The 14,450-nt window shown below is 63.9% G+C and overlaps 9 protein-coding genes across 9 annotated transcripts; 3 read left to right on the top strand and 6 right to left on the bottom strand.

Moving 5' to 3' along the window:
- Positions 1-142: 142 nt before the first annotated feature.
- Positions 143-1,787, top strand: MJAP1_000292 (uncharacterized protein; the record flags this gene model as incomplete). The annotated part of the gene is made up of 6 exons (XM_060264262.1): positions 143-200; positions 235-300; positions 760-837; positions 874-892; positions 927-977; positions 1,007-1,787. 6 exons carry the CDS (start codon positions 143-145, stop codon positions 1,785-1,787), a joined length of 1,053 nt encoding a protein of 350 aa, XP_060120245.1.
- A 133-nt stretch (positions 1,788-1,920) lies between these two features.
- THG1 (tRNA(His) guanylyltransferase) lies at positions 1,921-2,838 on the bottom strand (the record flags this gene model as incomplete). The annotated part of the gene is made up of 4 exons (XM_060264263.1): positions 1,921-2,321; positions 2,344-2,510; positions 2,533-2,712; positions 2,735-2,838. 4 exons carry the CDS (start codon positions 2,836-2,838, stop codon positions 1,921-1,923), a joined length of 852 nt encoding a protein of 283 aa, XP_060120246.1.
- Positions 2,839-2,870: 32 nt separating this feature from the next.
- PEX12 (ubiquitin-protein ligase peroxin 12) lies at positions 2,871-4,087 on the top strand (the record flags this gene model as incomplete). Its single annotated transcript, XM_060264264.1, has 3 exons — positions 2,871-3,117; positions 3,140-4,045; positions 4,077-4,087. The coding sequence occupies 3 exons, from the start codon at positions 2,871-2,873 to the stop codon at positions 4,085-4,087; spliced, it is 1,164 nt and encodes a 387-aa protein (XP_060120247.1).
- Positions 4,088-4,136: 49 nt separating this feature from the next.
- On the bottom strand, positions 4,137-6,453 carry ubp14 (ubiquitinyl hydrolase 1; the record flags this gene model as incomplete). The annotated part of the gene is made up of 2 exons (XM_060264265.1): positions 4,137-4,167; positions 4,190-6,453. 2 exons carry the CDS (start codon positions 6,451-6,453, stop codon positions 4,137-4,139), a joined length of 2,295 nt encoding a protein of 764 aa, XP_060120248.1.
- Positions 6,454-6,479: 26 nt separating this feature from the next.
- SRV2 (suppressor of rasval19) lies at positions 6,480-8,056 on the bottom strand (the record flags this gene model as incomplete). Its single annotated transcript, XM_060264266.1, has 5 exons — positions 6,480-6,805; positions 6,829-6,949; positions 6,972-7,422; positions 7,445-7,990; positions 8,013-8,056. 5 exons carry the CDS (start codon positions 8,054-8,056, stop codon positions 6,480-6,482), a joined length of 1,488 nt encoding a protein of 495 aa, XP_060120249.1.
- A 21-nt stretch (positions 8,057-8,077) lies between these two features.
- NDC80 (kinetochore-associated Ndc80 complex subunit ndc80) lies at positions 8,078-9,898 on the bottom strand (the record flags this gene model as incomplete). The annotated part of the gene is made up of 1 exon (XM_060264267.1): positions 8,078-9,898. One exon carries the CDS (start codon positions 9,896-9,898, stop codon positions 8,078-8,080), a length of 1,821 nt encoding a protein of 606 aa, XP_060120250.1.
- Positions 9,899-9,940: 42 nt separating this feature from the next.
- MJAP1_000298 (uncharacterized protein) lies at positions 9,941-11,927 on the top strand (the record flags this gene model as incomplete). Its single annotated transcript, XM_060264268.1, has 3 exons — positions 9,941-10,194; positions 10,217-10,316; positions 10,338-11,927. 3 exons carry the CDS (start codon positions 9,941-9,943, stop codon positions 11,925-11,927), a joined length of 1,944 nt encoding a protein of 647 aa, XP_060120251.1.
- A 41-nt stretch (positions 11,928-11,968) lies between these two features.
- Positions 11,969-13,147, bottom strand: RNR2 (ribonucleoside-diphosphate reductase; the record flags this gene model as incomplete). Its single annotated transcript, XM_060264269.1, has 1 exon — positions 11,969-13,147. One exon carries the CDS (start codon positions 13,145-13,147, stop codon positions 11,969-11,971), a length of 1,179 nt encoding a protein of 392 aa, XP_060120252.1.
- A 495-nt stretch (positions 13,148-13,642) lies between these two features.
- Positions 13,643-14,436, bottom strand: MJAP1_000300 (glutathione transferase; the record flags this gene model as incomplete). Its single annotated transcript, XM_060264270.1, has 3 exons — positions 13,643-13,924; positions 13,947-14,037; positions 14,060-14,436. The coding sequence occupies 3 exons, from the start codon at positions 14,434-14,436 to the stop codon at positions 13,643-13,645; spliced, it is 750 nt and encodes a 249-aa protein (XP_060120253.1).
- Between the last annotated feature and the right edge of the window lie 14 nt (positions 14,437-14,450).

The raw sequence follows: 14,450 nt of genomic DNA on the forward strand, positions 1-14,450 counted from the left end.
CAATTATTGTTTATGCTAGCTTCGTCTTGAGTTCCCTATTGACTATCCTTTCAAGGGTCCTATGGTCCGCTTCCAGTGCAAGGTATACCATCCCAATGTGGATGAGCACGGAGGTATGTAAAACAATGTGCTCATTGTAGCCATGTGCCTGGGTCTGGTGAAGTCGGATGCGTGGAAGCCATCTACAAAGGTGGTGACTGGTAAGTAACTCCTCGTCGCCGGTGCTGACAATAGTGCTCTCGGCCATTGCGCAGATGCTCGCCCAGCCGAACCCCGACGACGCGCTTGTTCCTGCAATTGGTATGTGCTAACATATACTCTGACCACAGCGGAACAATACAAGCAAGACCGTGCTCAGTTTGACAAGACGGCCGCTGAATATACGCGAGCCTACGCAAAATAGACTCGTCTCAGGCACTGGTCACCCTGCGTCGACCCTGAGCCATGCATTCGTGCAGGCGACACAGGGGAAGCGATGCGAGGTCCATGCAAGACGACGTTATTTCGGCCACTTCTGCACATATTACAGGCTAGGGTAGCGCGGAATTAGGTAATCTGTCCGCAGCGCTTGCAGCGGCGCGCGTAGCATACGAGCGAGCCGAGAGGTCCGTTGCAAAAACCGACGACGACCCCTTCGAGGATCGGGCCGAGTCTTATAGCACCTAGTCCTTACCAGCTGCTGCATTGCAAGGTTTGCGTGGGTTGGCGTAAACGCTACAATGTCTGGTAAGTTATTTCTTATGTCATTGCTAATCACAGCGACGTATGCTATATACACGTCGCCGAACCATGCGCCCGTCGCGTACCACCTCCCTACACTGATTGTCACGCCTTATGGTACGTCTCTTGCAGTTATTTTTTGCTAACCATTAGGCCAGCCTCAGCATATTTTGTATGTCAGCGTTTTGGGATACGGCTAACCGCAGGTACTCGTATGTGCACACGAACTACAACAAGGAGACCTATCTCCTTACTCCGTACGTGCCTGCTCCTTGCTTACCTCTAGCTCCATGATGGGTGACCTGTGTGTGGCCAAGATGGTCCCGCCTCCCAACTCGCGCTACCTCGGTGGGCCCGGCAGCGAGCCGCCGTCTCCGGAGAAGTCGGTGTTGTGTGAGGCCTCGCGGAACTTGCGTTGGACCATCAGCAACACGGGCATTCACGCGCCGGTGTACAAGCTGATGCTTCCCAACCCCGATATGCCTGGAAATGACCAGCCTCTGTTCCAGATCTCAAAACCGAACCCCAATGCGATGTGGTGGTCTATGTTCTACTTCACGTACGGTGGTCACCTTATTCCCCCCAAGCGTATCGAGTTTGGTCGCATCCAGAAGAATGCTGTGGCAGGCAATGGCGGCGGTGCTGGTACGCGTGTTACGATCATGGGCCGCACGCCGGAGGAGAAGGCTGTTTGGCAGACGCTGGGTGAAGGCAACGAAGATATGGTGGAATGGATCGTGCTGTGTGCTGCCTTGAACCTGATCGACGAGGAGATCGTCAAGGCTGCGTCGCGCCATACCGAGCAGCGGGTACGCAGCCCTGTCACTGCGCAGGCTCCCATGGCTCCGCCGAACCGCCCTACGGTTACATCGATTCCCCCCCAGAGCCAGGCACCGCCCCAAGCGGCGCGCAGTGGCCCTGGGCTGCAGGCGCGGCCGCCGCCGCCGCCCAACGCTCGTGGTCCTCCGACGAATGCAGGCGGCCCCAAGTTCGGAGGTGGAAAGCCCGCTGGAAAGGCGCCCGCGAAGAAGAGCGGCAACAAGCTGTTGAACCTTATGCGGTCTTAATCGATCCATCTATGATGATAATGATATTGCACGACGGACGAGCTTCAGCCCGACCTTTCGCGCCCTCTTTCGCAACTGTTCGTATTTTGTCGTGCTGTGCTATAAGCTTTCACTAGCCTTCCCCTGCTTCGTATTATAAAACAAGAGAACCCAACCCAGCGCATTCCAGTCGAGCAGGGACTTCGTAGAATGGCTTGTCGCTGACGTCGGACGGCGAGGGCGGTGCCGGAGCACCGCCCTCCTGCGCATTCCAAAAGGCGTCCTGAATAATGTCCACATGGAGTGTGCGCAGTTCCGTCTTGGGCTTGGCCTTGGCCGGTCGGCCAGGCGTGTGTATCGGCGCATAGACAAGCGTAGTTCCCTTGCGATACAGAGCAGGGAGCTTGTCATAGTTGATGCCAAATTGACGAAAAAGAATCTCGTGCTTGTCTTTAGAGTACGACCCCTTGAGTGACTCGTGTGCCTCGCGCTCCGTCTGCCCTCCTTGCAGTACCAATGCCCAGAAGGTCGTGTTGTACAGATTATTGATGTGTGCTGCGTCAGAAGAGTCACGTACTGTCTGCCTGGCGCCAGGCAAAGTAGTCGCGCACCTCGCGTGCGCTGGGGTACACGACCAGCCGCCCGTCAAACGACGGCGGGCTCTCGAGGGGAATCGACATGTACTTGCTCCACTGGAAGACATAGGTCCCTGTAAAGATGGACACAATGTGGGACACGAGTTTGCTGCATAAGCCAGAGCACCTACCTCTGCCGCCGTGAATACAACGTCGAGTCACGATCAATAAGAAAACTGTACTCGTCGCTCTCTCCAAACGCGAGCTTAATGTGTCCTTTGAACTCGCGCAGGACCGCACGCGCCGCCTCGTTCATCAGCTCGAGCGCAGGCGCATCGTTCGGCTTGGCAAACTGGTGCTGCTGCGAGAAGCTGGGTAAGCCGGAGCACTTACCGATGAAACCCGCGCCCGTCGATACGCACGACGAGGTATGTGCACGGGAGTGCTGCGTCGCTCAGCTCAAAGTCGCGTACATAGGCGTACCGCGACCCTGCCATGGCGTAAGAAGACCTCCACACTTGTCTCCACGATGGACGTGCTGTCGAGCATTGACCCCACTTCCTCGGGCGGCTCCCAGGCGGACCCCTATCGTCCCTCGTTCTTTGAGCTGATTGCACAGGAGCAGCTGTCGTCCTTGCTGAAGCCGGCGGTGCGCTATGTGCTTACTGTGCTCGCGCAGCGCAATCCGCGCTACCTTCTGCGGATCGTAAACCGCTTCGACGAGATCTATGCGCTGCTTATGCTCGCTATCGACCGGCATTACCTGCGCACTTGGAGTACGTCGCACTGCTCACACAGATGCAAGCTTTACAGAGAACTTTTATGGCCTCAAGCGCCGCCGCCGCCCGGCGGTGTCCACCAAGCGCGTCGAGGCCGCCGTGTCGCACCAGGCGTTACAAGCGTCGCAGCATCTGCGCCCCCGCGAGGTCAACCTGTCGCTTCTGGCTTTGGTCGGGCTGCCGTACCTAGAGACCAAGCTCACGCAGTACTGGGAGCACCTCGGCGGCGGTGTCGGCACCGACGACCTGCTCGGCGACGAGCCCGACCAAGCCACATTCCGCGGCACGGACACGGACACGAGTCTGCGTCGCCGCTGGGAGGACGCGTTCCGCAAAGGATACCCCTACGCACAGGTTGCGTACCAGCTCTGGATGCTGGCCTACAACATCGGCTACCTCTTCAACCGCATGCCGTACTGGCGGCCGTGGTACCGCTGGATGCGTGTCGACATCCGGCGTATGCAAGGCGACGAGCAGCCGCTTGTCGCGGCAAGCGACCGCCCCCTGCCCCCCCTGACCAAGTTCCCGATGCTCTTTAGCGCGCTGCTTGCGCGCCGCGGTGCTGCGTTTGTGTTTGAGATGCTCAAGTATGCGTTGCCTGCCAGCATCTTTTTCTTCAAGTTCCTCGAGTGGTGGTACTCACCGAACAACCCCCGCCGTCGCCGCGGCGACGATGACGACGCGAGCCCCCGCGCGCAGGTGAAGCCGCCTGCGCCGTTGCAGCCGAGCGACGACGGTGCGATGGTCGAGCGGCCGCCGACGTGGAAAGACCCCCGCATTCTGACGAGCGGTGTGCCGGATGCCGCGCTCTTTGCCGACGAGGATGCGCCGGCGGCGCTGCTGCACAACTCGTGCCCCCTCTGTGGCGTGGCGCCGATCCAAAACCCCTGTGTGCTGGCGACGGGCTACGCATTCTGCTATACGTGTGCGAACGACTACGTGGACAAGTTCCATAGGTGCCCGGTGACGCTCGCGCCACTCCCTGGCGGCATCGAGCAGATCCGCAAGGTGCTGGTCTAGACGCGGTGGAAGACGTAGAGATAGGCGCTGGGTCAGTAGCACAACGTACAGCTCCGAGAGATGCTCGACACTCGAGTCGTTCGACGCCTCCGGCTCGCGTGCAAACGGCGCACGGACGACCTTTTCGTCGTTGAAGAACGCCCAGCCCTCCTTGGGCTCGGTGCCGTGGTGGACGTGGGCGACATAGTGGCCGCTGTGCACCGACGGGCCGCGGTGTGTGATGAAGCTCGCGAGGCGGTAGCGCGGGGCGTCGACGAGGCCTGGCGTCGCCGGCGGCCCGCTCGGCGCGTCGACGTCGCCCGTGTCGTCGGGGTGCTCAAAGAGCCACGCCACTGCCGCCTCGGGGTTGCCCGTGAGGCGCAGTGCTTTGGTAGCCTGCGCTGAGCTGAATCCCATCTCTTCGAGCATCGACGTGTCCGGCTTGGACTCGCCGAGCGGCGCGTCCAGCGACGCGTCTTCCATGCGCTCAAAGAGCCAGTTGGCGGCCGCCTCGGCGTTTCCGGCGGCGTCCAGCGCGCGGCGCGCGCGGTTCTCGCTAAAGCCCATGGCCGTGAGCATGCTCAGCGCCTCGAGGTCGACCGTGTCCGGCGCTGCATCGTCCGGAAGCGCCTCTTCGCTGCTCTGCATGCCGTGGCCCTGGAAGGCGGCAATGTCGAGCTCGCCCTCGAGCGGCACCTGGAACGGGACATTGACCTTTTGCGGCACCCAGTTCACCAGTTGGAACCGCTGTGCCTGGACGACGAGCACTTCTGGGAAGGTCTTGAACTTGGTCGTCTTTTCTGCCGTGACCTCGGTGTGGCACGCCGGGCAGTGGTAGGGCAACGACTCGGGTGTGGTGAATGCAGCGAGGCTTTCTTTGAGCGTCACTGGCTCGTAGAGCCTGCCGCTAGCCGCGTCCGCGTGCCGGTCGTCCGACGCGCGCTCGCGCACCGCGACCGGGAGCGCGACGCCGACCTCGCGGGGCTCTTCGCTGTACCGCACGCGCTTGCACTGTGTGCACTGCAGGCGGTGTTCGAGCGCGTACGACAAGGCGTGTGTCGGATCGACGTCCGGGTGCGGCTCGTTGTGCACCTTTTGCACAAAGTGCTGCAGGAACTCGTCGGCGTCCTGCTGGCGCATTGTGCCAAACTCGGCGTGGCCTCGGCCCAGGAGCGCCTTGAGCATGGCCGGCTTGATGCCAGCCTGGAACGCCACTTCTCCCTCGGCGCCCGGACGCGGCACGGCGTAGCGGCCCGAGAGCAGGCCGTCGGCCAGCTTTCCCAGCTGGCACGCGAGGCACGCGGCCGGCATCGCGCTGCACTCGGCAATGTGCTGGGCGTGCTCCGTCGAGTTGTACCGCGCCTGGAACGCGGGCAAGGCAAAGAGCGCCTGCAGCACCGAGGCCATGTAGCAGCTGTTGCCGAGGTTGCGCAGGCCCGTGTATCCCGGCCCAAACAGCGGCTCGAGCGCGCGGCCGTCGTCGGTGGTCATGCTAAAGTCGAAGCGTGCATTCTGCTCAAGCTGCAGCTCGGTCATGCTCTTTTCCGTCTTGCTCTGCTCGGCGACGTTCATGCCAAAGTGTGCGAGGTGCTCGCCGAGCGCCGGATCGACACGCGCGTCGTTGCACGCGTAGCAGTACACGTCGCCGGTGCCTTCTGCGGTGATGGTGCCCTGCTTGACGCTGCAGGGGTGCCCCGACGCCTCAAAGTGTGCGAGGCCGTGGCTGTTGCCCGCGACGCCGCCAAACTGCGCGCGGCCGCACCCGAGGTGGCCGCACGACAGGCAGAGCCACAGGTTCGACGTCAGGCCGCACTCGGCGCATGCCGCATTGGCGAGCTCGAGCGGCGTGGCGTCGGTCTGTGCGAGGTGCTTGGTGTGCTCGCACGGCACGACCTCTTCTTCCCACGCCTGCACCTCGGCCTTGTGTGCGGACGAGGTGGCGCGCAGGATGCCCTCGGCGACGGCCGTCAGCACGTCCGTCTTGGGCAGCTCGCGCCCGTGCGTCGGATCGCACGCGACACAGCGCGGCGTCCAGCTATACGTGTACTCCTCCTCCTCCGGGCGCTCGACCACCTGCAGCTTGGTCAGCGGCGCACGCGGCTTGGGCGTGCGTGTGAGCGTCACGACGATCGGGTGCTCGCTCTTGTGGTAGTGCAGCCCGGCGTGCGATCGGTCGCCGAGGCACCCCGCCTGGAAGCAGGTGGCGCACACACTCACGCCACTCGGCACGTCTGCCGAGTCAAAGCACAAGAGGCACTCGTCTTTGTACACGTCCTGCCCCGCCGGCGGCGCCAGCCGGCGCTCGGCATCGGTATAGTGCGCACAGACGTTCATGGTAGTGGAGGGGAAAGAAACTATGGCTAGCCGGCGTGCTGCACGACGTGCGTCGTGACCGTGGCGCGGTCCTTGCGCGCGAATGTGTGCATGAGCTGCTCGGGCAGCGGCAGCTCCTCGTACTCGCCCGGGACGCCGACCACGGGAATGCTCACGTTCAGCGCGCTGCTCTTGGACGTCACGACTTCGGTCCCGAGACCGTCGTCGGACAGGTAGATCTGGCCGCCGTCCGTGTTGTCCACGAGGACCGTGGGCGTCTGGCCGGTGATCTGCGCGGTGAACGACTGGCACCGGGTGATCTCGAGCGACGAGACGAGCGTGTTGAGCAGCACCGACGTCTTTTTGCACGAGACTGCGTCAGTAAACGACACGTACCGAGGGAGACGGCATTCACCTTGCCGCGCACTTCAATCACGCACTCGTCGCAGTTGAACACGTTGATCGTGTGGCTGAGCTCGGTCTGGTCAATGACGATCTGCTCCTTGACATAGTTTTCCTGTGTGAGCTGCGCGACGTACGACCGTCCACTTGTTCCCCTCGAGCACCTTGGACGCGGGCTTCTTCTTCGGGGCAGCCGCAGGCGCCGCGGAAAGCGCCGTGGGCTTCTCGGCGACGACCGGCGCATCCTTGCGCAGCGTGGGATTCTTGTGCGTCATCTCACTCGCGTCGACACGGCGCAAGGAGCGCGTGATGTTCTCGCCCTGGTTGATCTGCCCAAACACGGCGTCCATCCCGCCGGCGGCCGGCGCGGCGCCCGCCGCGGGCGGCGCCGGCGGCGGCGGAGGAATGCCGGCGGGCGGCGGCGGCGGCGGCGGCGGCACGTCCGACGCGCCGCCCTTCGCGTAGCTCGCAAGGTCCTGGCCGCTGGCGTTCCAGACAAGGCCGGTCGTGTGGTGCGCCTTGACGTACGCACGCAGCGTGTCCAGGAGCGACGTAAACGAGCGTGCCCACACGACGTGCTTCTTGTCGCTGCATAAGCCACTCGACGTACCCATCCTTGTGCTCCTTAATGACACGATTCGCGAAGAACTCGGCGCTCTCCTTCATGTCCGCAGTGTACGGCGCGGGGGTCTTTTCGACGGCGATCCAGCCGAGCGCGGGGATGCCTTCGCTGACCGTGCTGAGGTGGTTAAAGAGCGCCTTTTCGCCGCGGTTCTTTTCCCGCAGCTCGACGATGCGCTGAATCGACCCCTGCAGCGGCTGCAGGAGCGGCGCGACGGCCGGCGACGCCATGCCGTCGGCCGGCAGCTTGCACACGGTCGCCGTCTGCACAATGTCGCGCGTGTGCCCAAACGCCGCCTGCACCTCGGCCGCCTGCTCGGCGACAAGCGTACCGATGGCCGCACTCGCCTCGACAAACTTGGCCAGCGCAGGGCCCACGTCCGCGTCCCACGCGCTCACCGCGAGCGCGTCGGTCGTCGGCGCCTCCCGCGTGGTCTCGGCGACGGGGGCGACGGCCGGCGCCTCGCTCGGCACGGGCGCATGGCCCGCCTGCGCAATCGCAATGTCCTCCAGCCGCGACGTGGCCGCCTCGAGTCTACATCAGCACGTCCACGCACCGCTTGATGAGCGTGCTCAGATTCCCAATCCCGGTCGTGCTCATCGTGATTACAAGTGGAGGTGGCTATGGCTTGGACTGCGCCGTGACGGCGTACTCGATCTCTTGCAGCCCGTTCTTGACGAGCTCCTTGAGGTCGAGGAGGGTATGGAGTGCGTCGTACATGTCGCAGTCGATCGCCTGGCGTTCCGCCTGGAGACCCTCGTCGAGCTGCGCAAGCTCCGCCTCGACCTCGGCGAGGCGGCCCTTTGCGTGCTGCAGCCGCGCGGCGCTCGCCTGGTGCTGGCCCTGGACAAACGTGCGCTTTTGGGCAATGAGCTTCGCCGCGGCACTCTCCTCGTCCGCCGCGTCGCGCGTCAGCGTGGCGAGCTCGTCGGAGAGCGCCGCGAGGCGCTTCTCCCGCGCGCGGTGCTCGCGGTGAAGGCGCACGACGTCGGCGCGCAGCGCCTCGCCGGCGGCCGCGCGTGCGGCGCGCTCCGACTCGAGGTCGGTCGCGCGCGTGGTGTGGCGGGTATGCGCGTCCTTGATCTTGGCGAGGACCGGGGACATGCTCACCCCCGGCGGCAGCATCGTCGTCGGATGCGCGGGGTGCAGGGCGATCTGCGCACGCTGCACGCCATCGGGCATCGCGAGTGCGATGCGCTCGGCGCCCTTGTGGAATGCGGCGAGGCGCGACTCGACCAGGTCCTGCTTCCGCGTAAGCTCGACCTCGGTCTTGTCGCACCGCTCGTGTGCGCCTTTTCGCTGCGCCTGGATGTCCTGGAGGAGGCTCGTGAGCTGCTCGCGCTCGGCGGCGAGGCGCTCGTACGCGTCGTCCGACACGCCCTGTGCCTCGACCTCGCTCGCTGCGCGCGCCAGCTCGCGCCGCTTGTGCTGGAGCTCGTCGACGGTCTCGGCGACCTCGGCCTCGAGCCGCGCGATATGCCGCCGCGTCTTTTCCATGCGGGGAAGGAGCTTGGTCTCGCGGTAGTCATTAAAGGCGTGGATATCTTTCAGGAGGACCTTGCCCTCTTTCTCCTCGCGCACGCGCGGCCAGGCGTGCATCAGGCGGTTGTACTCGCCTTGGAGCGCGGCGTGCTGCGCCTCGAGGTCGGCGGTGCTCGTGGCGAGCTCTTGGTTCTTTGCGCGGAAGCTCTCCTTGAGCTCGGCCGTCTGCTGCGGAAATTCGTCGACCTCCTGCGTCCAAAACAGGTCGTAGCACCGCCAGAGGTAGGGGAAAAAGATGGCGTGCAGCTCATTGTCGTCGGTGCGCTCCAGGGGCCCGTAGCCGACCGAGTTTAGCATCGTGCCCATGCGCACGATCCAGTCGAGCATCGCGAGGCACACCGGCCAGTTCTGGTGCGAGCCGGCGGCCATGAGCTTGGTCTTGGTCAGGTCCTCGAGGAAGGGGTACTGCAGATCACGCAGCAGCTGCTGCGTCTCGTCGTCAAACTTTTTGCCCTCGTCAAACTTGTACTCCCCGTCAATGCACACACGGTACACATGCTTGAACATGTCCATAAACGCCTGCTGCGTCGGCTCATGCACGAGTCGCGAGTTGTGGTTCGCGTGGGGCGTCACAAAGCCGGTGCGGTCCAAAAAGGCCGACAGGTCCGCCTCCATCATCGGGCGCGCCGCCTTGCTGCGCAGGCGCATGTCCTTGGCGGGCACCGCAGGGACGCTCATCCCGGGCACCATCGACAAGCGCCCGGCAAACGAGCGGCGCCCAGACATCGAGGGCCGTGCGATCGAGCGGCGGGGGGACGTGGTGGGGGGAAGCGCGCTCTGCCGCCGCACCACCGACATACGTGGTCTATTCGAAACCGGCGGCGGCTTCATCGCCTTGGGCGCCGCCGCAGGCTGGTTCGTGTCCAGCGACGCAAGCGTCATGCGCCGTGGCTGCGACATGGTAACACAAACAAACCGCGACGCGTGTGTCACGTGACTACCATGTTGGACGTACGCGAAACGCTCCGCGACGCGCACGGACGTCAAGTGCTCCTGCGCGGCGTGAACCTGGGGGGGACCAGCAAGAGCCCCGCCGGCGTGGGGTCGTACCAGAAGCAGAAAGAGGGGGAGTGTACATTTGTAGGGCGCCCAGTGCCGCTCGACGAGGCGGACACGCACTTGGCGCGGCTCAGGCAATGGGGCTTCACGGCGCTCCGATACGTCTTTACGTGGGAAGCACTCGAGCACGACGGGCCGTATGTGCATGGGCTTATGCAGAGGCGTATACGACCGGGAGTACATTGCGTATACCGTCGAGGTGCTCAGGCGCGCCAGAGCACACGGATTCTATGTCGTGATGGATCCGCACCAGGACTTGGTACGTAGATAGGCTCACCAGTTCTCGCGCTTTGCGGGGGGGTCCGGCGCACCGGTGTGGGCATTGTATGCGGCCGGACTCGATCCAGAGGCACTCCACGAGACGCACGCCGCCTTGCTCCACGACGCGTGGGACCCGCCAAAGGACTATCCTCCCATGATATGGGCGACCAACTACCACCGCCTCGCGTGCCTCACGCTCTTTACCTTGTTCTTTGCCGGGGATACGTTCGCCAAAAGGTGCACGATCGACGACGAGCCCATCCAGGGATGGCTGCAGCGCCATTTCTTGGGGGCCGTCGCCCAGCTCGTCACGGCCGTGCGCGAGGCGGACCTCTTGGACGAGTGTGTCATCGGATGGGATAGCCTCAACGAGCCGCATCCGGGCCTCGTCGGCGCAGACCTGCGCGCGCGGCCAGGGCCCATGCGCCAGGGGCCGATGCCGACGCCGTTTGAAAGCATGCTCCTCGGCGAGGGAGAGGCCGTCACGCTGCCCACCTACACGTTCGGCGCACTCGGCGCGCGGCACACGGGCAGCGTGCACGTCGCGCCGAAACGAGGCGTGTGGCTCACGGCCGACGCCGACGCCGCTCGGGGGGCAGGCCGCTACGGCTGGCGCCGCGGCGCGGCGCGGCCGGGCTGCGTCTGGGCCCAGCACGGCGTGTGGGACACAGAGTCCAAGACGCTCTTGCAGCCCGACTACTTTCGTGCAGACTTTGTCGAGGGATTCTGGCTGCCGCACTGGGCCGTGTATACGCGCCTCGTTCGCAGCATCCATGCACGGGCCATCCTCTTTGTCCAGCCGCCCGTCTTTGCGCCGCCGCCGCACGCGATCCGCGCGCTGCTCGACGAGCGCGCATGCTCAAGCGCGCACTTTTACGACGGCCTGACGCTCGTCACCAAGCGCTGGCACTCGTTCAACGCGGACGGCGTGGGAATCCTGCGCGGCGCCTACTCGCACGTCCTCTTTGCGCTGGCGCTCGGGCGGCGCGCGGTGCGCGCGTGCCTCGCGCGGCAGCTTGCGCGCCTCGCGGCCGACGTCGCGGAGCGCATGGGGCCGTACCCTTTCCTGGTCGGCGAGACGGGCGTGCCGATGGATATGGGCGACGCAACCTATGCCGAGCAGGCGCACGCAATGGACGCGACGCTCGCCGCGTGCGACGCCAACCTGCTCGGGTACTTTTTGTGGACGTACACTGCGGACCACTCGTCCGAGTGGGGCGACCGCTGGAACGGCGAGGACCTCTCGCTCTGGTCGCCGCACGGACCCGACGCGCGGTGGGCGTATGCGCGCGGTGCCCGCGCGATCGACGCATGGTGCCGGCCGTACGCCCGCGCGGTGCCTGGGCGCCTCACGCACCTCGCCTTTGACATGACATCGAAAGTGTTTGCCGTGTCCTTTTCCACCGGCGCCCTCCCTGCTGTTGTCGAGGCACGGACCGCCGAGATCTATCTGCCGTACATCCACTATGGCCGCGCCGATGCGCGCGGCGCGCTGTCGATCGACGTCACCGCCTCTGACGGCGACTGGACGTGCACAGACCAGCTGCTCTTGTGGCGCATCGACGCCGACCGATCCGAGCACACGCTGCGCGTGCGCCGCGTGGAATAGTGAAACGTCGCATGAAACTATGATGGGGTATGGATCGGGATTTAAAAGTCCTCCTCGAGCGAGAAGCCGTGTGCGTTGCCCGACTTGGGCACCGCCTCGTCGTCGTCCGGGCGCGCGACACCCGCCTTGGCGTAGTCGGCGACCTTGCGCTCGAAAAAGTTCGACTTGCCCTGGAGCGAGATGTTCTCCATAAAGTCGAAGGGGTTCGTCGAGTTGTAGTGCTTCGAGTTGCCGAGCGCGACAAGCAGGCGGTCCGCAACAAACTCAATGTACTGGCACATCAGACGGGCGTTCATGCCAATGAGCGACACCGGGAGCGCATCCGTCAAAAAGTCTTGCTCGATCGAGACGGCCTCGGTGATGATCTTGTTCACGGTGTCGGGGTGCGCGCGCTTCTTGAGGTGGCCAAAGAGCAGGCACGCAAAGTCGGTGTGCAGACCCTCGTCACGCGAGATGAGCTCGTTCGAGAAGGCGAGACCCGGCATCAGGCCGCGCTTCTTCAGCCAAAAGATCGAGGCAAAGGAGCCCGAGAAGAAGATGCCCTCGACCGCGGCAAAGGCCACGAGGCGCTCCGAGAACGAGGCGCGGCGGTCGTTGATCCAGCGCAGCGCCCACTCGGCCTTTTGCTTCACCACGGGGATGGTCTCGATGGCGTTGAAGAGGAAGTCGCGTTGGTCGGGCTCGCGGATGTAGGTGTCGATCAGGAGCGAGTAGGTCTCCGAGTGGATGTTCTCCATCATGATCTGGAAACCGTAGAAGCAGCGGGCCTCGGCGGCCTGCACCTCGGACGAGAAGCGCTCGAGGAGGTTCTCGTTCACGATACCGTCCGACGCGGCAAAGAACGCAAGGACGTGGCTCACAAAGTGACGCTCGTTGTCCGTCATGCGGTTGTCCCAGTCGTGCAGGTCCTTGGAGAGGTCAATCTCCTCGGCGGTCCAGAACGAGGCCTCGGCCTTCTTGTACATCTGCCAGATCTCGTGGTAGCGGATGGGGAAGAGCACAAAGCGGCGGTTGTTCTCAATCAGAAGAGGCTCCTCCTCCTCGGGCAGGTCGACCTCGCCCACAAACTTGCCGTAGACATGGTCGGGCTGGGCACTCTTGTCTTCCTCCTCCTCTTCCTTGGCGACGGGCTTGGCAGCGTTCTTGGTCGGCGACGCGCCCACGTCAATCTTGGAGAAGCTCTCGGCAACCTTCTTGGAGGGAGTCGCAGTAACGGACATCGTGTGGTGGGGGAACGCGAAAACGCAGCGCAAATATATACCTTTCACGCACCGGTGGCGTCCTCGTCGGCCGGCGGCGCGCGGCGCGCGTGCCTAGCAATTAAATCAGTCGAGACTCGCGCGCCGCGTTTTTTCCGTCTCCGATTGGGCGTAGTGGCCCGAAAGGGGCAGGGAGGGCCAATCATGGTTCTTCTCGACGCGCGTTGATCCATTCTACGCGCGACGCGCCGCGCCACGGTACGCGCTCAAAGTCCAATCCGATGGGCGGTATAACCTGCGGCGCTGCGCGCGTCGCGCAAACTTCAGGTCAGGACACGGGAATCAATCAATCGGTGCCCCACATCCGCGCGTGATGAACACATGGGTCGCGGAGTGTCGATTCAACAGTGACGTGATGCTCACTGATGGGCGATAGACCGATGGCGATCAGCATCGCTCGGCGCATTCCGTACCAAGGGGTAAGGGGACGTGCGCAACATAGTAAGACTAAGGTCTCTATAGATCCAACTCGGAATAGTAACGGAAAAGACCATCGCTAAAGGGGCGGCGCCGTGCACTGCCGAGGTACTCTTTGAGCTCCTCGGCGAGCTCGGCACGGAAGGGCTCGAGGTCCGCGGCATCGCCCGAGTCTTGAAGGCGCTGCATCGCGCGGGGGTGCGCAAAGCGCAGGCCCTCGAGCACCTGGAACAGGACGAGGTCCGCAACGCTCGTCTTGGTGCCGACGAGGCGGCGCACGTTGTGCCGCTGGCGGTTCAGCGTGAGCGCGGCTTGAAAGTGCTGCGTTAGCAGGGACACGTACCTTGGCAAACTTGGGGATGCGCTCGTGCACAAAGGCTTGCGTGTACCGCAGCGCCTCGGGCTTCTGGTCTTCGTAGTAGAGCGCGACAGAACTGGGTTAGGCGTGCGACGTACATGGGGTGGTGCACATTGTGCGCCTCCAGCGCCCAGTCGAGGCCGGTGAGCGTAAACTGGAGGACTTGCGCGTGCGTCACGTCGGACTCGACGCCGGGCTGCTCGCCGTCCAGGCCAAAACGCTTCGCAACAAACTGCAAAATGTTGCCCGTCTGGCTCAGGTAGAACGGCGCCTGGCGCTCGGGCTGCACTTCGAGCACCGGCACCGCAAACTGGGGCTCGTGCCCGGCTACGCCACCGTCCGCCGACGTAAGTGCAACGAGCTTCCCCACGTCATTCACCTCGGGCAGCGGCACCTTGGCCGCGGCGAACGCAAGACGCACAAACTCGCCACGACCGGGAATCTGCGGCCAGTAAAATAGGCGGTAGGAGGCCATGGTATGGGGTAACT

The sequence above is a fragment of the Malassezia japonica genome, chromosome 1, assembly GCF_029542785.1.
Source record: "Malassezia japonica chromosome 1, complete sequence".
In the NCBI taxonomy this organism is placed as follows: Eukaryota; Fungi; Basidiomycota; class Malasseziomycetes; order Malasseziales; family Malasseziaceae; genus Malassezia; species Malassezia japonica.